The 21,115-nt window shown below is 41.1% G+C and overlaps 1 protein-coding gene across 1 annotated transcript in view; it reads left to right on the forward strand.

The window, feature by feature from the left end:
* Positions 1-21,115, forward strand: part of LOC133401234 (CUB and sushi domain-containing protein 3-like) — a 260,580-nt gene that overhangs the window by 138,500 nt on the left and 100,965 nt on the right. The window contains 6 exon segments of the mRNA XM_061673947.1: positions 895-1,008; positions 1,558-1,653; positions 2,001-2,204; positions 9,277-9,401; positions 9,524-9,620; positions 10,375-10,479. Coding sequence (XP_061529931.1) covers positions 895-1,008; positions 1,558-1,653; positions 2,001-2,204; positions 9,277-9,401; positions 9,524-9,620; positions 10,375-10,479 — 741 coding nt within the window.

Raw genomic sequence — 21,115 nt, forward strand, 5'->3', positions numbered from 1 at the left:
ATTGTTTATGATTATTCACACTTTTTTGCAAATGATTTACAAGCAAAACAAAACAATTTACCTAGTTAAGATCATCGTCCCAAACAGAACGTAAATCATTACTATTGCAGTTGTTGCACTTTATTTTAATGATCTCCTATACAATCCTCTTTAAAGGAGTCTGGGCTTTTTAACTTTGAACATACCGTAGCTTCATATGTCGATGCTATAGACAGAAAGACAGAAGGACAGACGGACGGACGGACGGACGGACAGACAGACAGACAGACAGATAGATAGATAGATAGATAGATAGATAGGATTTGTTAGCTTTGCTAGCTTCATAACAAAGTTATTAAAACCTATGCACATGACTGTGTTTTTAATAATGAGTGAAATGAAAACGACAGACAAATTAAGCAGGCAATCTTTGCAAAGCGGTGTAGCCCCACTCCCACACACACACAGACAAAAACACACGCACACACCATCGTAATTTTGAAATGATCATACGTGATGTCACACCGGGAAACAACTTTTGGTTTTACTCCCGTGACAAATGTTAGCAGCATTGATAATGTGTGTAAAAAGAAAAGCTGTAGGTGACTTGCGGCAGGAGGCGTTAACCGGCTTAACTGGACTCCACAGCATTCTCACACACAACCAAGATTCTGTAGGGAACAACAGTAGCACCTTAAAGGGATTAAAAAAGAGGCTACACAGCTAAAAGAGGTATTCAGGGGATGCACGTGATCACTCTTTGTAAAAAGAAAAAAAAAACAAGTTGAGTTTCTGTACGCGACTGTGATATCGTCCACCTGAGTAATTTTGCATGACATCAATAAGATAAGTTTGTTAACAATCTGTTCTTCTCTTCTCTTCCATCTGTTCTTCATTTATGTCCTTTACTTGCAGTGTTGTTTGGCCAGTTTGTGGTGTTTCATACATTGACCAGTGATGTTGTCGAGATCTATGATGGATCCTCAACGGAGTCATCGCTTCTCTCATCGATTTATGGATCCCATTCAGGTAAAAATGGACAATACCTTTTAAGGTCTTTTGTGTGTGTGTGTCTGTCTGTCTGTGTGTTTCGCTGGATCACAGACTTTCAAAATCATGTTACAAAAGTACTTTTTTTTTTCAAGGACAGTCAGCAGACCTCTCATAACACTTTACACTAGATAAATAAAGGAATAATCTGGAGCACCTTATCAGCTTCACTTCATCAATTGTACTGCTCCAGGAATGTAAAAACATAGTAGTAATAAGCGAGTAATCATGAGAATTGAATACACTCTTGGATCCCGATGTGAGACTTGTTTCCACACAGTGTTTATGAGACAATGATACAATATAGAGACAATTAATTAGTCCTCTTTTTTCTCCACTGATACCACAATTCTTTTTTTCTCTCTAGTTTAAATGAAATTTTAAATGTAAATGTTGAAAGCCACACGTTCTTTTTTTCCAACCCAGCAGAGAACATGAGAACACAATGAGGTGGTTATTTACGGTCATTAAAATGAGCGGCAGTGTAAAAATAATGTTGACTGTGTCTCATTTGATTTTACATTTCAGGGGAGACACTTCCTTTGAGCTCAGGAAACAAGGTAACACTCAAGTTTACCTCAAACGGAACTGACACAGCAAAAGGATTTCATTTTGTTTACCAAGGTAAGGCTTCTTTTCAGAAACTGTTCCCTGATTTTGACATGGGCTGTCTTAATTGACCCTGAAGGTCCAACGAGTTTGCCTCCTTAGATTGTTTTTAAAAAATACAATTTACTAGGAACTCATTCTATAATTGTGTGTGGCAGAGCACAACAGAGCAGGATGCGGTGCAGTCAAAGTGCTTATTCAGGCAGACCAGAAAACATTAATGCATGGCATGATGTTCTAACCATTCCATTCTCTGTCCTTTGTCTTCCTGTCTCTTCCCCCATTGTCTCTCTGTCTATCATGCCTATCCACCACTCTCCCAACGCTATCGTTGTCCACTCCGTCTTTCATCTCATTCCTAGCCGTCCCCAGGACAAGCTCCTCTCAGTGTAGCTCGGTCCCAGAGCCCCGTTTTGGGAAACGCATAGGGAATGACTTTGGCACAAGTATGGGCGTGCTGTTTGAATGCAATCCAGGCTATACGATGCATGGTGCCAGTGCCATCAAGTGTGAGGCTGTGCCCAGTGCCCTGGCCCAGTGGAACGGCACTGTGCCCACATGTGTTGGTAAGTGGCCTCATCCCCCCTCTCTATTCTCTCTCCACAGTCACACACTGATGGAGCCGGTGTGTAACATAAGATAATGCCTGTCACCTCTTTCAAAGCATGGACTGATTTCTGGTTTGGTGGGAAATACAAGAGCTTTATGTTTCGAATCAAACGTGTGCTCACTCTTGTGAACTTCATGTTAGTCTATTTTTATATGACTATATTGTCATCTAATTAGAAGCAATAAGCATTGTTGTATCTAATAGAGGCAGACTTGACAAAATATGCTATATTCTCATGCATACAGTATAGCATACATCATATTTGCAAAATGGGAAATGACAAGGAATCAGATGTCATTTGATTATAAACATATCAAAAGTACCTGTATAAATGAATATGATTTCATCCATGGATGCTAGTAATGACCTTAGCATGTTTAAGTACAAAGCATTGTTAACTGTACCAGAACCAACATGGGTCTCTCCATAATTGTTTGGCATAACATACTCACAACATACCTATGATTTACATGCTGCATCAGCACCCACTGTTACCAAAACAAGCGCATTCAGCAGGACATACATTCCGTCTGACAAGGACAGTGACACTGAATGGTGGACGCGGATGAAAGGTCTGGCGTTGTGCCAGCCAGTGAAATTTCCTGGTCTCTTGAGTGCGGTAGACCTTGAGTCAGGGATTGTTGGAATTCACAGCCACATAAGGGAAACAGTGCAATATGCAGATTCGTTTTAAACACAATTTAGCTGGGGATCAAATTTGGCTGCAATGTGTAGTTCCATATTTGGGCAAACAATAGTATAAGAAAAATCATATATCGCCGGCGTCGGGCTAAAACCACCTATGTCCAAATTTGGTCAATTTCCAATTTTTTCAAAAATCGATACTACTGGTAAATTCCCGTGTGGGTTTTTTTTATTTTTTTTTTTAAACAAATTATGTACCCATATAAAGTGTTGAAAATAGCTTGCTCATTTTGATGATGCAATGTTAACGGCACAACTAAGCTGGTTTGGTTTCCTGAAAAGTGATGGCTTTGGAGCTGCAAGGTTTCCACCCATCAGTAGCAATATGCAGGAGTGCAAATAACAATTTGGGTCTAGTTCTCAATGGAGCACAATTGGTTGTTGTTTTGTGGTCATTTTTTTCCCCAACCAACTGATCTCTTGGATGAACTAAAAGACAAAGTACGGCCCACGCGCCACATCCACAGTCTCTGACTGGCTGTCGCAGCCTCCATGTGAGCAAAATGAAATGTAAGGTATGCGCTGCTTTTATTTTGATGTGTACGTGTGTCGACAGTGCAAGTGAACAAGAGCAATCAATGTCTTGGCTTCAGTGTTGCCAACTTTGGAATTTTCTGACTATTCTTGCAACGAAAAAAAAAAGGACTCGCACCAACGCAAATTTTTAGCAACATTATTATTTCCTGCATGGTGAAGGGAAAACAGGAATTAGCCCTGGTAAAGATTTGGGAGTCTGAACTAAGAAGGGCTGCTATGAGCTTGTGGTTTATCAGTGGTAGTGTACCCGTCAAATGTTTTAGAACACGTCAGTTTTCTCCTTTTTTAAAAATTATTTATTTATTGATTGATTTTATTGAGAGTCAAGCACTTCAAGTCCAACGAATAGCCACACAGTTATGGTAACGTCCACAAGAGAGTTGGGAAGAACTTTCTGAAGAATATTTTATTTCCATTTTAGAGATAATGCCACGTGTGTTCAGCTGTTTCTTCTGCCCAAAGCGGCTACTTTTAATGAGTCAAAGTTTTAGAATACATTTCTCTTTGCAGATTGAGTCCATTATTATTTTTATTTTTTTGTAACTTGAATAGTTAATAATTTGTTCTGTGCTATTATTTCAGAGTAAAATGAGAGATTGAAGTGCATAAATTGAACACATCATCCTTATTATCATCATTATTATAGTAAATGGGGGGTAAATGCACAAACATGGGTGGATGGATGAATGGATGAGTGATTTGCTGATTAATATTGTTCAACAGTGTATTGGAAACTGATTGATTCTTTTGAAATCAACCACGTAACTTAAATTTTCCATTTTCCAACAGCAACAGAGTAAATACTGTCAAATAAAATAATAGCTCTATGTAAAATAAATAACAATAGTAATAGCTTAAGGTTTCCTTGTAAAGCAAACAAAGAGAGATATGTTGTTGGGGATTGTCATTTAATGCTCAATTTGTGCTGAAAATGGTTTGTGCTTGCAGCAAAAACACCTTTGCTGGCCGGAACAGCACACAGACTTCTATGTTGATCTGCCCTGTTGATCTTATGGTGAAGAATAGACGTCTCCCACATTGTGAGACAAAAACAAAATACTTTACAGTGCACCTTTTAAAATTTAAAGCATTGCAGATGATTTTCCTCAGGCTCATTTAAACTGTGGCACTAACTACCTTCACAAGGAAATTATTCACCGTCATTTTAAGTACCTGCTTAAGTAAGTCTTCAATCAGTTGAAATTAACAAGAATATTTTACTGGAGAAATAAAAGTTAAGTTAAAGCGATTTTGTTTTTCTCTCGCTCATTTTATATGCTTATGCAGCAAATCTTACACAAATCCTAAATCATTCAGATTATAGAAAATTATAAGTGCTCAGATTTGCATAAGGTCACAGTTTGCGCTGATTCATTCTCAGTAAGCCAACACCATGAAATTCATGGAAACACTTTTTTAAGATTGAACAAGCAGCCCCGGACAGAGCATGTTTTTAAACATTAGATATATGTTTTTTAAATAGTTCAGGCTTTTAAAAAAATATATTCTATATTCGTTCTTCATTTCTTTGTGTAATTTCTCCTGAATGACTTACGGCATACAATAAGCTTGTCCCGAAAATGGGGCAACCTCGTCAGTCTTTTGCCATACATTGGTTCATGTTAATAGTCAGGCATTTTTGGTCATTATAATTCATTTGAATTATGAAAGACAACGAATACCCTCTGTGTTACTGCTTGTAAAAGTGCAATAGGAAAAAAAGGCCATTTCAATTAAGAACTATAACAGGTTCAAAGAATGGTACAACTCAAAGAAATAAGGAAGCGTGAATTTGTTTTCTCTAACATATCCATGGTACCACTATTTTGGTATTACTGTATTGTGATTGCTTACACATCTATTCACACACATTCTGAAATGTATTTTAACTAGAATGCATATATCAGCAATATTAAATGATATATTAACTAAATGGATAAAATATATTTTAAAATAAATCCATAAAAAGTAATAGGTTTAATACATTAATAATGCAAAAGTGAATTTAAAATAAAACACAGGTAATGCACAATGCAGACAGAAATAATTGATATATCGATTTAAATGCCTAATTAAAAGACACTGTGAAGACACATCAGACAGTGCAAACAATGTCTCATAATGGGAAGTCCCAATGCTCGTCTACCTGTGGTAACTCTGAATTATGATCTTGTCACAGATTGAGATGGGTGGGGAGCTCTCATATTTTTATGAGCCTCATGATTTCTAATCTCGCTCTACAAATTATATGAAGTGACAGCTCAGGGGACTCAAAGGAGCAGTTAAATCAAAGCAAGATTGCAAGTCTTTCCTTGAAATGTATCTGCAGTTTCCTGTTAAGATTTTGGTCGTATGCTAGATGTGTTTTTAAACTATTAAATCCTACAATTAACCTGTTCCTAAACGGTACACAAGGGACAGAAGAAATATGTATACAGTGCATGTATTCATCCTGCAAATATTGAGGGTAATGCACAGGAATATACTGTATAACACACTTAAGAGGCCATGCAAGATTCATAGAGTAGTGATGGGATGATGATACCTCAAGGAGTGTATTGACACACTACACAAACTGTGTAGTGTGTCACTGTATTGACTCTCTGTTGGTCACTCAATAGTGACCCCTGCAGTAGTTCTAAAATTGCAGCTAAACAAGATGGAAAAGCTTACATGCTGCAAACCCAACATCAGCCTGTGAAATAATATTTAGTCGCTAGTCCTTTACTGAAAATATGATCTCATCATTGTATAATTTCATTTGCACAATTTGTTTGCTGAGTTGTTTATGAGAATAGTTTAAAATTTGCTTAAAACCTTGTTTGTGTAAATGGTGAAATGAGTTGGTATGTAAAATATTGCAAATTTGTCTGTAATAAAATTCAGAGTTAAAATGTTTAACTTATGGATGGAATTTTGTTAAGTGTTCAATCATACGAAATAAAAGACTAAACATTGATTCATTTATGCATTTTTATTGAGGAACAAAGGTTTTTGAAGTGTCTTTGCTCCAAGGCGATTTCTCCTCTTAGACACCAGTTCCCCTGCCTTAGAAAAATTATTTCACAGGGTACAGATGAAGATGATGAGCACAAAAATGTAAGTGCGAGTTGATAAACTTCAGGAGCTCCCCGAATCCCTCATTTTCAACAATGGTAAATGGCTGACAGTCTTTGATGATCATGTTGACCATAGCCTCATCCACTGCTTGCTTGTTAGGAACTGCAAGCCAAAAGGTAATATTTTGTTAAAAGCTTATTAAAGGACTAATTTTTACAAACAATATTATAGAGTCAGCGGCACGGTGGCCGACTGGTTAGAGTGTCAGCCTCACAGTTCTGAGGACCTGGGTTCAATCCCCGGTCCCGCCTGTGTGGAGTTTGCATGTTCTCCCCGGGCACTCCGGTTTCCTCCCACATCCCAAAAACATGCATTAATTGGAGACCCTAAATTGCCCGTAGGCATGACTGTGAGTGTGAATGGTTGTTTGTTTCTATGTGCCCTGTGATTGGCTGGCAACCAGTTCAGGGTGTACCCCGCCTCCTGCCCGATGACAGCTAGGATAGGCTCCAGCACGCCCGCGACCCTAGTGAGGAGAAGCGGCTCAGAAAATGGATGGATGGATGGATTATAGAGTCACACAAAGCCTTTTTGTGCGTAATAAACTATTTTTGAATTTTTTTTGGTGAGAATTTCAACATACCTGGGGTACTCACACGAGTATCTGCCAATTCTTCATTGCCACGCCGAGCTCTATTATCTCTCAGCATTGATGAAGTGCTCTTATTGATATAAGATAGCTCTGTGGAGCACTTCACCTACAATAACATAAAAAGTTAATTTATCTGAAAACAATTCAAATCTCTTACCAGAACAGAGTGCACACATATTTAATTAAAAACTAACAGTAAACAATGCCCAAAGGAGAAAAAGATTCACCTTATTTGGCATCAAAAGATCAAAATTATTCCAGACTTGGGAAAAGTTCTTGGAACTATCCATAGTCAGTGAGTGGAACAAGGTGAGGCCAAGCAAAAATCCAAAATCCAACAGCAAAACTCCACCCAACAAATCCACGTCGACACAATTTGTGTCTTTATAAAAACTATTTTGGCGCGGCACATCCAAACGACACACTTCCTGTATCGGTCACATGATTTTATTTTTTTTTCTTAAAGCGATACACGCACCAGTATTGTTTGAGCCATAGTTCATAGTTCATATTTTGACCCCTAAAGAAAGCTTTGAAAAAAGTTTGTCTTTATTTAAGTCTGAATTAATGGATGAGAAAAATTCAAAAATAGTTTCACCCAATACACAACTAATAGATACTGTAATTGGGCTTCCCCAAATGTAACAAGTCAGCAAGATAACATAGTGGTAATAATGGAAATCAAAGTGTTTGATGAGCATCTAACTCCGTCGCTCAGAAAGGGTGGAGCTGAAGTCAAATTTGTCAGTATATAAATTACACAGTATCCAGGATTTTAGCATTCACAGAATCATGATGTTCAGAACAAGAACATTCAATGTCCGAGGTACTGACCTTCACTATTCAACTTCCATCCATCCATTTTCAACACTGCTTATCCTGGTTAGGGTCGCGGGGCGCTGGAGCCTATCCCAACTCACTTCGGGCGAAAGGCGGACTACACCCTGAACTAGTCACCAGTCAATCGCAGGGCACATATAGACACGGACAACCATCCGCACTCACATTCACATCATCACTGAGTGGGAACTGAACCCACGCTGGCCGCACCAAAGTCAGGCGAGTGTACCACGACACCATCAGTAACTTCAGTATTCAACTTGTATAGTAGAATTCAAAACAATTTGTAATCGATCTGATGTTAATTCTAATGCTGAACAGTGAACACGTGACAGGCCTCAGCCGGTGATGATATTACCATGACATAATGGCATGAAGTGTGATTGTGGCCTTAGTGGATGACTGTCCGGTACATTATATATGCACAGTATTTTCTTTAAAGCTCAGGACAGGCTGATCTAATAAATGTGTTTGGCACTATATATAGCCAGTAACGATCTTAAAATGTAATTAATTGCTCTAAATGGCATGTATTGTCTTGTTGCAGTCATTGTTGGATGTATATTTCAGTTGAAAGAGTGTGAATTTTATTCTGTATTTGCTTATTACTCATCATAAATCCTTGGAGGTTTTGTTCCAAGTGCTGGGTCACCACAATCCCTCATGGCCTGAAGAGCACAACTGGTTGGCTTCAAGGCCCATTGGCCTATATCTATTTAAAAAAACGTATGTATGTATACGCTGGTTTCCCTCTTTTTCAGATGTATGGATTTTTTAATTTCTCAAACAATGTGAGTGCAACATGGTCATTGAAACCAAGGGAACATTCAAAAGTCTCGATAAATATTTCAGTAGGAGAAACAAGTTGCGCTGGGAAAATGAATAGAATTCTCAGTTGACAGATGTGATTGATGCTTCCAGCAGGGGTTACACTTTCACTTTAAGGCTGAACTGTTTATGAATGCTGCAAGACACAATTTTGTGACGCCATATAAATCTGACTTGGCATTAAATCATGTGGGCAAGGTTGTAAAATTCGGCTAAGAAACTGTCCAAAATAATAGACAGCCTTCCTCAACAATAGCTAGTTTGTCTGTTCCGGCTTAACTATCTGGCATTAAGTGAAGTGATTTTAAAGATGATCTTTAAACATATGATATCAGTGTTGGCTTAAAGTCTCAATTTAAACCCCCAACAATTATGTCTCAGTCACTTTCTGTCACACTTTTTACAGTTCCCTGTGGAGGAGTGCTGACAGGCCGCAGAGGCACGATACTCTCTCCTGGATACCCAGATCCATATGCTAACTATCTGAACTGTGCCTGGAAAATAACTGTTCCAGAGGGAGCTGGCATCCAAGTAAGCTACCCTTGCCCTGTTTGATATTCATGTTTTAATTAACTCCACTCTGTGTCTTGGTTTAGGAAGGTAGCCCTTCCGTCTGTTATGAATATACTGTGTACCATTTTTGTCTCTTCTAGATTCAAGTTGTGACCTTTGCAACAGAGCACAACTGGGATTCGCTGGATTTTTTTGACGGAGTTGATGGCAATGCGCCAAGGCTCGGTAGTTACTCAGGTAAAACTGATTCAAGTGAATGTCATATGGCATCTGGAATTGCAGGTTCCTGGAAGCACAATTGTGGTGATGAAGCAGATGACCATTGATGTGCTCTTTGGGAGCGCTGTGTAAAGCCAGCTATCAAAAGATGCCAAAGAATACCCTCCAGTACAAAAGTCTCGCATCTCTTTAGAGATCTTCATAAAGAAATCTCTGTCCCCAGAGTGGAATTGCAGTATTGAGCTCCTGCTAATGGAAATGGTGCTTTAGCCTCAAATTATAACAAATGAACAGAGACCATTGTGTAAAATTATGGAACCAGCATTAGATTGTAAATGTGAAATCAAATCATTTTCACCATTACCTCAAAATTAAATTCATCAAGGGTGAATATGTCTCAAGGGTTAGCACTTGTTGCAGTTCTTATTGCTGTCATTGTAATGGGTTTTGACACGGCTAAACATTTTAAACTGTCGGCCATCCCTGAAATGTGCTTATTATTATCCTTAGTTTCTATCGGCATTATTTAAAATGGAAGTTCTCCCATTTTTCAAAATTTTAATTTTAAAACAATTTTGGGAGCCAAAAAATAGTTCTACTTTGAATATAAGAACACACACAAAGTTACACTTTTTTCTCCTGCAGCATATTCATTATGAGTAGTAAGTGTTCACATGGTTTTGGTGGACCTAAATAGGGGGATGGAAATAAAAATGCTTAAGGACAATGGAGACAGTGTCTTGAGTGTGCACTTTATCCTCTATAAATACAGGCACAACGATTCCCCAACTACTGAACAGCACATCAAACAACCTCTACCTGACCTTTCAGTCTGACATCAGTGTGTCGGCGGCTGGCTTCCATTTGGAGTACACAGGTATGAGGAGAAATGGCTTGTCTGAGTCTGTCGTGTTGTTTGTCAAATAGGACAAATAAAAGTGCAATGACTGGTCCGAGTGACAATAATGTCGTCGATGGAGTGAGGTATTCCATCTGCTCCGCTGGTCTTCTGGTGAAACAGTCCAGAATCTGTTGTCTAATAAACATTTGAAATGATAATTGATGTTTTTGTCTTAAGAAGCACAATGGTGTAGTGGTTAGCACGTCTGTTTATAGTCAAGAGGTTTTCACGATGTGTAGCGTCTGACGCGCTCTGAGCCTCAGCCTACACCGCGCGGAGCTTCAGTGAAGTTAATTGGGTGAGTGAAACAATAAAATATGTCTATGCCAATATTGAGACAGCTAACAAGGTAAACGATTGGTTGCGCTTTTGCACTGATGGTTTTTATGGTTTATTTTAGTCTTCAAACCAAAGTAAGAGCCAATGACAGAAAAAAAATCTTAACATAGAGCTAAAACTTCGAAGCAAATTTACATCACAATGAATTTGGACAAAATTCACATAAACGTTGTCTCACAGTATCACAAACACTAACCTTGTGCCTCATCAGTGGGTAAGGAAAGGGATCGTTTTATAGAATTTGGTTCCATCCATTGGAAAAAAAAAATCACCAGTGCCCTATGAAGTTACTTTTCGTGCCAAAATGCTGAGATTTGGTGCGTACCCTTCAAAATAAAAAGCTACAAACTTAAAACAGGAAGTAAAGTTAAAACTTGCACATATAAACCATTTGACGTGATAAAACAGTCCCAAATACCAATTTTAACAATGCTATATTTAACTTTTAGCTGAAATATTAATTAATTAATATTAAGGCAATTCCACACACATTGCCTTTTAGTTCATAGGTTTGATATTGATACTGGTTATAAAGAACCCCGAGTCAAATGTTCATTTAAGTCTAAGCTGCGGGCTGCTAAGAAAATAGATTTTCACAATTTGGACACCCTTTATTTAAACCATGCAAACCTTTGTGACCCAGCCCCCTAAAAGTATCGGAATCGAGAATCATTTGGAGAAAGAATCAAAATAAGGAAACAGAATCGGCAGCGGAATCGCTCAAATTCAAACGATGCCCAACTCAATGCTCCAGACATGCCCAATTTTAGATCAAACAGTCAGTAACTAATAGATGCCAGAGTTAGGAGACGGTGTCCCAGACCAATCATGAATTCACTGGAATGCTCAAGGGCACCATTATAGTGACCAGGAAGAGACCTAGCTCACCTCCTAGAATCCTTTTCAAATATCAATGATTGAGGGGTGCATATTATGGACATTTTACTTTTGATTTAATTCAAAGATTTGGGTTTTTGGAGGACCTGGCCCCACCCATCACAACCAAGTAAGTCTTTAGTCATCTGCCTATTTCTGAAAATGTGTCTTTGAGCGAGGTGTTATGCACTTCCGCCTCACTGTTTCAAAATAGTAGGGGCATATGGTTAAATTAGCCAGTGTATGGTAAGCACATCTACTCTACATTCAGTGTTGGCATCACAGCACATCCAGGAGGTCGGCAGAAGGTCAGCACTTTCTGCCGCTCAATAAAGGCTGCCGTGCGTTGGGTAAATTAGACAAGGCTTTGCTTTAGAAGAATCGTGGCGGCAAGTGTGGGCATTTTTCTATATGCGACTGCATCCTTCCACTAATTTTTTCGGGTTACATCTCTCAAGTGCCAGCTAAACCAACTGGGCCTTTTATTTTATAGAGCATTGTGCACTTGCTGTCTGAAAACACGTTTTTCAGAGTGGAGAGTGAATACTTGCATATTGCCATGGAGGCACCAAATGTTAGGCCAAGTTTAAAAGCAGTCCACTCACTTAACACTAAACATGGCCATCAGATTCTTTTAAGTACTTTAACAGGTAGTTATGTAACCATATCGTCTCTGTTGGGCAGAATCCTCTCATCTCCAAAATAACTACTTTGCAGGAAATTAAAAACATCTATACTTTATAATGCTAGCATTTATAGTAGCGCACAAACATCAATACAACACCACCCCAAAATATGTTCAATTACTAATTTAATTGGCTAAAAAAATGCAAATGTATTATGCTGCCGTTTATTAAAATGGTACGGACCAGTCGCTAGCGGCAACTTATTATATTTGTGTGCAGCATAATAGCTAAATGCTGCTTCACCATGTTTGCTTTGGACTCTATGCTCCACTGTTTGACCTGAGTCTGTCGATCTCACAGCCCGACTGGGTTTATATTCCATTAGCATTTCTTTCATGTATTCAGGACCTAAACCGTTTAGTGATTTATAGACCAGTAGCAGAACTTTAAAATATATTCTAAAGCTGACTGGAAGCCAGTGTAAAGACTAGAATTGGAGTAATATGCTCTGACCTCTTTGTTCTGGGAGGCAGGGTGGGCACAGTAACTCATTTGGGGGGCATTGCTCGTGAATGCCCCACCACCCTACCCCATGACGAGTGACGATTGAGTGTTGATGAATGAAGATTAGCGTTACAACACACCAGTAACTCTTACTTCACGGCTTGGTGAAGAAGTCTAGGGGATGAGGAGTAGGGTAGTGTTTGTGTTTGGTGTTGTGTCCATGCGCTACATACAGAGGATGGTGACTTGCTGCCTCCACAAATTCAAATTTCATCATTGTCTTTACGCTAAAAACACTCACTTGTTTTCCACACTTGGCTGCGAACCGCTCCAGTGAGACTTGGAGATCACGGCTTGATGAAGCCAACAGAACCACATCGTCTGCAAAAAGCAAAGATGCAATACAGAGGCCACCAAACAGGACCCCCTCTACGCCTCGGCTGCGCCTAGAAATTCTGTCCATAAAAGTTATGAACAGAATTGGTGGCAAAGGGCAGCCTAGGCGGAGTCCAAACCTCACTGGAAACGAGTGTGACCAATGCAGACCAAACTCTTGACACTGGTCATACAGGGACCGAACAGCCTGTATCAAGGGGTTCGCCACCCCATACTTCCAAAGCACCCCCCACAGGACTCCCCGAGGGACACGGTCGAACGCCTTCTACAAGTCCACAAAACACATGTAGACTGGTTGGGCGAACTCCCATGCACCCTCGAGGACCCTGCTGAGGGTATAGAGCTGGTCCACTGTTCAACGGCCAGGACGAAAACCACACTGCTCCTCCTGAATCTGAGATTCGACTTCCCGATGGACCCTCCTCTCCAGCACCCCTGAATAGACCTTACCAGGGAGGCTGAGGTGTCTAGTTGGAACAACCTGTAGTTGGAACACACCTTCCACCACCCTAATCTGCCAATCCAGAGGTACTGTCCCCAATGTCCATGCGATGTTGCAGAAGCGTGTCAACCAGGACATCCCTACAACATCCAGAACCTTTGGAAACTCCGGGCGACTCTCATCCACCCCTGGGGCCTTGCCACCTCGGTGATCTCTACCCCAGTGATCGGAGAGCCTGCCTCAGAGACCTCAGACTCTGCTTCCTCATCCGAAGGTGCGTATTCTCCCCACCGACTCACAACATCCCGAGTCGAGGTCAGCAGCGGCCCATCCCCACTATACACAGTGTTGATGGCGCACTGCTTCCCCATCCTGAGACGCCGGATGGTGGACCAGAATTTCCTCGAAGATGTCCGGAAGTCGTTCTCCATGACCTCACCGAACTCTTCCCATGTCTGAGTTTTTGCCTCAGCAACCACCAAAGCTGCATTACGCTTGGCCAGTCGGTATCCATCAGATGCCTCAGGAGTCCCACAGGCCAAAAAGACCCGATAGGACTACTTCTTCAGCTTGATGGGATCCCTCACTGCTGGTGTCCACCAACGGGATCAGGGATTGCCACCACGGCAGGCACCGACTACCTTACCGCCACAACTATAGTCGGCTGCCTTGGCAATGGAGGCGCGGAATATGGTCCACTCGGACTCAATGTCCACCCACGTGGGTGAAGTTCTGCCGGAGGTGGGAGTTGAAACTCCTTCTGTCAGGGGATTCTGCCAGACTGTTCCCAGCAGACCCTCACAATACGTTTGGGCCTGCCAGGTCGGACCGTCATCTTAACCACCATCGGAGCAAACTCACCACCAGGTGGTGATCAGTTGACAGCTCCGCCCCTCTCTTCACCCGAGTGTCCAAGACATGCGGTCGCAAGTCCGATGACACGACCACAAAGTCGATCATCAAACTGCAACCCAGGGTGCCCTGCCAAGTGCATATGTGGACACCCTTATGCTTAAACATGGTGTTCGTTATGGACAATCCTTGGTGAGCACAGAAGTCCAATAACAGAACACCGCTCGGATTCTGATCGGGCTGGCCGTTCCGCCCAATCACGCCCTTCCAGGTCTCACCGTCATTGCCCACGTAAGCATTGAAGTCTCCCAGCAGAACAATGGAGTTCCCAGCGAAACCGCTCTCCAGCACCCCCTCCAAGGACTCCAAAAAGGGTGGGTACTCTGAACTGCTGTTTGGTGCATAGGCACAAACAACAGTCAGGACCCATCCGCCCCCCCCCCCCCCCCCCCCCCCCGCTTGAAGGTGGAGGGAGGCTACCCTCTCGTCCACCATGGTGAACCCCAATGTACAGGCGCTGAGCCGGGGGCCAATAAGTATTCCACACCTGCTCAGCGCCTCTCACCGTGGGCAACTCCGGAATGGAAGAGAGTCAACCCCTCTCAGGAGGACTTGTACCAGCGGCCTCACCATGTGTGCAGGCGACCCCGACTATATCTAGCCGGAACTTCTCAACCTCACACACCAACTCGGGCTCCTTCTCTGCCAGAGAGGTGACATTCAGCGTCCCTACAGCCAGTTTCTGTAGCCGGGGATCGTATCACCAAAGTCCCCGCTTTCAGCCACCGCCCAGCTCACACTGCACCGGACCCCTATAGCCCCTCCCATAGGTGGTGAGCCCATGGGAAGGGGGACCCACGTTACCCTTTCAGGCTGTGCTCGGCCAGGCCCCATGGGTGCAGGCCCGGCCACCATGTGCTCGCCTTCTAGCCCCACCTCCAGGCCTGGCTCCAGAGGGGCGCCCAGTGACCCGCGTCCGGGCAAGGGAAACCTATATCCATTTATTTTGTTCGTCATAGGGGTTTTTGGAGCCGTGCTGTGTATGGTCCCTCACCTAGGATCTGTTTGCCATGGGTGACCCTGCCAGGGGCGTGAAGCCCCGGACAACTTAGCTCCTAGGATCATTGGGACACACAAACCTCTCCACCACGATAAGGTGACAGCTCAAGGAGATGTGTGTGTGTGTGTGTGTGTGTGCGTGTGTGTTTGTGTGTGTGTGTGTGTGTGTGTGTGTGTGTGTGTGTGTGTGTGTGTGGTGTATCCTTGAATTAAATAAAGCACCAAAAAAAAAAAAAACTATACACCACCAACAACACTCTCTGGCCCCCTTGTCTTTGTCTTAATTACATTTAAAAACATTATTTGTGATCCAGTTCGCTGTTGTCATTTTTTCATGTTGTTATTTTTTTCGATTCAAGGGAAGAAACATTGGCAGTCATTTCACACCTATTTACGTTTGTCTTTCTGCAAATTAATTTTTCCCTCACCTATATATTAAAGCAATTAATTGTTTTAATTGCTTTACTGCATGAGACCTGTTATTATTGTTTTGCTGTTTCATTGCTGCCTATGAAAAAGTACAACTAACTCTAATCTTGGGAATGTGAGAGGAATTTTTCTTGAACACAAACAGCTCTTAACCAGAACATAAGAACAACAAACAATCAGTTGCCTCAGATGCATACAGTCTTGTCACATATTCAAAGAGTATTTCTTTGCTGTCTGTCTGGCTACCTGCATGCATCTTCTCACTGATTTCACATCTCCACAGTCACGCTGTGCTTCATTTACACAACATCCTCATTGATGTGAAGCCAAGCCACCACTTAAGAATCGCTTTACTCCCTTCGTAATACCGTAATTTTGTGTAATAATTGTATCTCACTGGCGGCACGGTAGTCGACTGGTTACCACATCTGCCTAGCAGTTCTGAAGACCAGGGTTCGAATCTGCTGTGGAGTTTGCATTTCTCCCTGTGCCTGCGTGGGTTTTCTCCGGGCACTCCGGTTTCCTCCCACATCCTAAAAACATGCAGGGTAGGTTAATAGAACACTCTAAATTGCCCATAGGTGTGAATGTGAGATCGAATGGTTGTTTGTTTATATGTGCCCTGTGATTGGCTGGCAACCAGTTCAGGGTGTACCTCGCCTCTCGCCCGAAGCTAGCTGGGATAGGCTCCAGCAACCTTAGTGAGGATAAGCGGAACGGAAGATGAATGAATGAATGGATTGTATTTCACCTTTCTGTTTAAAAAAATAATAAAAAATGATGTGCGCGCAAAATGTTCAACTGTGAAGTTGGCAGCAATGGTGCAATCACATTGCCAGCCAGGAGGAAGGGACAGCAGCAAAGAAAACAGTGCCATGCTTTACATAGAATCTGTTGTGTTACATGTCACACTGCAGGAATGCCAGCACGACATCTACAGTCAAACACTGCTGGCATCACGCTCTATTTGCTTCAGCACCAACAAGCAAAGTGGCATGTCTGTGTTGTGTTTACAGGTTTTTTTTTTGTTTAGAATCTTACTAAAACTGGCTACTCTCTGTTGTCTCTTTACACATCAAACATTTGTCACCTTTTATTTGGTACCGTGAGTGGTTGTTTAAAATTAATCATGAACAGGTCACTATGAGGAAGCATTACCGATTCATCATTGTCTAAACCTAATAACTGGTTGGGCCATCCTCAGCAGCAACAACTGAAATCAAGCGTTTTCTATAACTGGCAATGTGTCTTTCACATCTCTGTGGAGATATTTTGGCCCACTCTTCCTTGCAGAATTGTTTGAATTCAGCAAAAATTGGGGGTTTTCGTGCATGTACCGTCTTTTTAAGGTCATGCCACTGCGTTTCAATCAATTCAAGTTTGGACTTTGACTAGGCCACTCCAAAACCATCATTTTGTTTTTTTTTAATCCATTCAGACTTTGACTTGGTGTGTTTTGGATCGTTATCCTGCTGCAGAACTCAAGTACGCTTCAGCTTGAGGTGACAAAGTGATGGCTGAACATTCTCCAGGATTTTCTGTTAAAGAGCGGAATTCATTGTTCCATCAATCACAGCAAGTTGTCCAGGTCCTCAAGGAATGAGCAGCCCCAGACCGTCACACTACCACCACCATGTTTGACTGTTGCTATGATGTTCTTTATCTAAAATGTAAAAAAGCTCAACTTTCATCTCGTCAATCCATATAAATATTCTCCAAAAAGTCTTGGGAATCATTCAGATGTCTTTTTTTTTTTCAAAACGAAGACAAGCCTTTGTGTTCTTTGGTTCGTTTTCGCCTTGGAACTCTGCCATGGATGCCATTTTTGCCCATTCTCTTCCTTATTGTTGTGTGATTAACACTGACCTTAACTGAGGCAAGGGAGGCCTGCAGTTCTTTAGAAGTTGTCCTGAGTTCCTCCGTGGCCTCCTGTATGTGTCATTGCTGTACTCTTGAGGTAATCTTTGTAGGCCGGCCACTCTGAGGAAGGTTCACCACTGTTCCATGTTTTCTCCAGGATAATGGCTCTCCCTATGGTTCGCTGGAATCATAAAGCTTTAGAAATGGCTTTTTGTAAACATTTCCAGACTGATAAATGTCACTTTATTTGTCAACCATTCTGGAGTTTATTGGGATCATGTCATTTTGTTGCAGCTTTTTTAGATCTTTTGTCCGACTTGGATTTTGTCGGGACAGATTCTGTTTAAGTGATTCCTTGATTGAACAGGTCTGGAGGTAATCAGGCTTGGGTGTGATCAGTGAAAATTAACCAAAAATGTTGATAACCACCACTTAATTCATGATTTAACAAGGGGGGTAATTACTTTTTTCAATCAGGGCCAGCTAACTTTGAATAGTTTTTTTCCCGAAGAGATACAATTACCATTTAAAAACAGCATTTTAAGTTCACTTGGGTTATATTTGTCTGATATTTAAATTTGTTTGATGGTCTTAAACATTAAAGTTATATTAAATCAAACTCTGCAGATGCCAATAGTTATTTCTGTATGAGCTAGATAGACTGAATATGACAGCAAAATTTATTTATTCTTGACACCCAGGGGAAATCTCAACTACAGTATATCGGATTTTTGTTTCTCTACAACATATACAATGTTGTAAAGAAACAAATGTGGATCCCACTATATTGGCTTGATTTATTATGTTTGGCCTTTCCATATTTTGGTTGATTTTTTTTAATGTATTGACAGTTTATAATATTAGAGACAAAGCCATTTGTAACACAGTACCATCACTAACAGCTCTCAAGCTACTGGCCACACAGCACAAATGCAGTATTATTATATATTAGTTATAATAGGCTCTTCTTCTTCTTATTATTATTATTATTATTAACATTATTATTCATAGTAGTAGTAGTATTGGTGGTAGTAGTAATGGTATGAATAGTATAAAACCTTATAAGATAGTTCTAGGCATGGCAAAAACATTGAATTCATGCATGAGATGTGGCAGTGGGCATATTTTGGTGCAATTGGTCATTACATTTCAATGGCCTTACTGCTTGCTCAGACCTTATCTTACAAAGGCCAGTATACACAGTGTACACAGTTTGGCTATTATTGCACAAGTGTACTGTCAGTCCTTTCCATGAGAAGCAGGTTTTGTCAGTCTGATAGGATCATACATTAACAAATCATTTGCATACCCACTAAAAGCAGAGCCTGCAGTGAGTTTAGCAGTCAGTATTCTGAATACTGATTACCGTAATTTTGTGTGTATAATGTGCACCCATGTATAATATGCACCCCCAAAGTTGACCTCATAATTCTGGAAAACCCTTCAACCTATGTATAATGCATTTTTACAATGCATGATTTTGCTTCTACCCATATGATAAAAACATATAAATAAGTATTATCTGTATTTTGTTAGATTTTTTTCAAATAATTATTCTGAAGGGCAGCACATCTGCCTCACAGTTCTGAAGACCGGGGTTCAAATCCCGGTCCCGCCTGTGTGAAGTTTGCATGTTCTCCCCGTGCCTGCGTGGGTTTCCCCCGGGTACTCCGGTTTCCTCCCACATCCCAAAAACATGCAGGGTAGGATAATTGAAGACTCTAAATAGCCTGTAGGTGTGAATGTGAGTGCGAATGGTTGTTTGTTTATATGTGCCCTGCAATTGGCTGGCGACTAGTTCAGGGTGTACCCTGCCTCTTGCCCGAAGATAGCTGGGATAGGCTCCAGCACGCCCGCGACCCTAGTGAGGATAAGCGGAACGGAAGATAAATGAATGAATTATTCTGAAGTTAAGCACTTTATTTGAACACATAATACTTTCTTTTTTTTGACTTGCGCTTATTTTGAAATTCATAGCTATACTTTTATTTAGTGAATGAGAAAACACACAGTTGTGCTCATATGTTTGATTACCCAGACAGAATTTGTAAGATGTGTACAATTCATCCATGCATCCATTTTCTTAGCTGCTTCTCCTCACTAGGGTCGCGGCCGTGCTGGAGACTATTCCAGCTGTCATCGGACAGGAGGCGGGGTACACCCTGAACTGGTTGCCAGCCAATTGCAAGGCACATAGAAACAAACAACCATTCGCACTCACAGTCATGCCTACGGGCAATTTAGAGTCTCCAATTAAGGCATGTTTTTGGGATGTGGGAGGAAACCGGAGTGCCCGGAGAAAACCCACGCAGGCACGGGGAGAACATGCAAACTCCACACAGGCGGGGACGGGGATTGAACCCCGACCTCAGAACTCTGAGGCTGACGCTCTAACCAGTCGGCCACAATGCCGCCTGTGTACAATTCTTTCAAGAAAACATGAAGGAGCAGGTGAAACACATTTAGTTTTATTTTAATGGATTCAAATTAAACTGTCAAGCATTTCAGAAAGACATTATCATTTAACAAAACATAACCATAAATAAATTAATGATGGTTGTTGTTCAATCATCAGTCGTATTTTAAAAAGATATATCATGCCCGCGACCCTAGTGAGGATAAGCGGAATGGTAATTCTGCCTGGGTATGTAAACTTATGAGCACAATTGTACATATATGCAGTCACATGTAGCCCTGTCATATTGCAATGAAAGTGTAGGCTACACTATTTTCATAACCTCTATGTGGCATACTAGAATGCAAGTGTACAACTTTTTTATAACCTCTTGGGGACGGTGGCATATTGGAATGAATGTGTAGAGCTTTTTCATAACCTCTAGATGGCGGCATACATTTATAAAATGTGAAAGTATTTTTCATTCTCCTATACGTATGTATAATGCGCACTATTTCCTTATAATAATTTTTTGGGAGAAAAAATGCACATTATACACGAGAAATTACAGTATTTCATAGCAATGATCTCACCTTTAAAACATCCTGTAGTTGACAATACATATTTAGAAGTTAGAATACTGACCTTGGGAAATATAAAGATTATTTTTACTGATCTACACTATGTATGCGAACAAAATGCTTTCTGGAAGTCCTGTTTTGTCATGCCACACCTGCCAAAACCAACTTGGAGAGTGGACGGCAGGGCTGATGGTGTTGATGAAACCCTCGTGGCAGCGTTGTAATGTTCTCCTATGCTTAACCTGAGATGCCT

Source organism: Phycodurus eques, chromosome 4, assembly GCF_024500275.1.
Source record: "Phycodurus eques isolate BA_2022a chromosome 4, UOR_Pequ_1.1, whole genome shotgun sequence".
In the NCBI taxonomy this organism is placed as follows: Eukaryota; Metazoa; Chordata; class Actinopteri; order Syngnathiformes; family Syngnathidae; genus Phycodurus; species Phycodurus eques.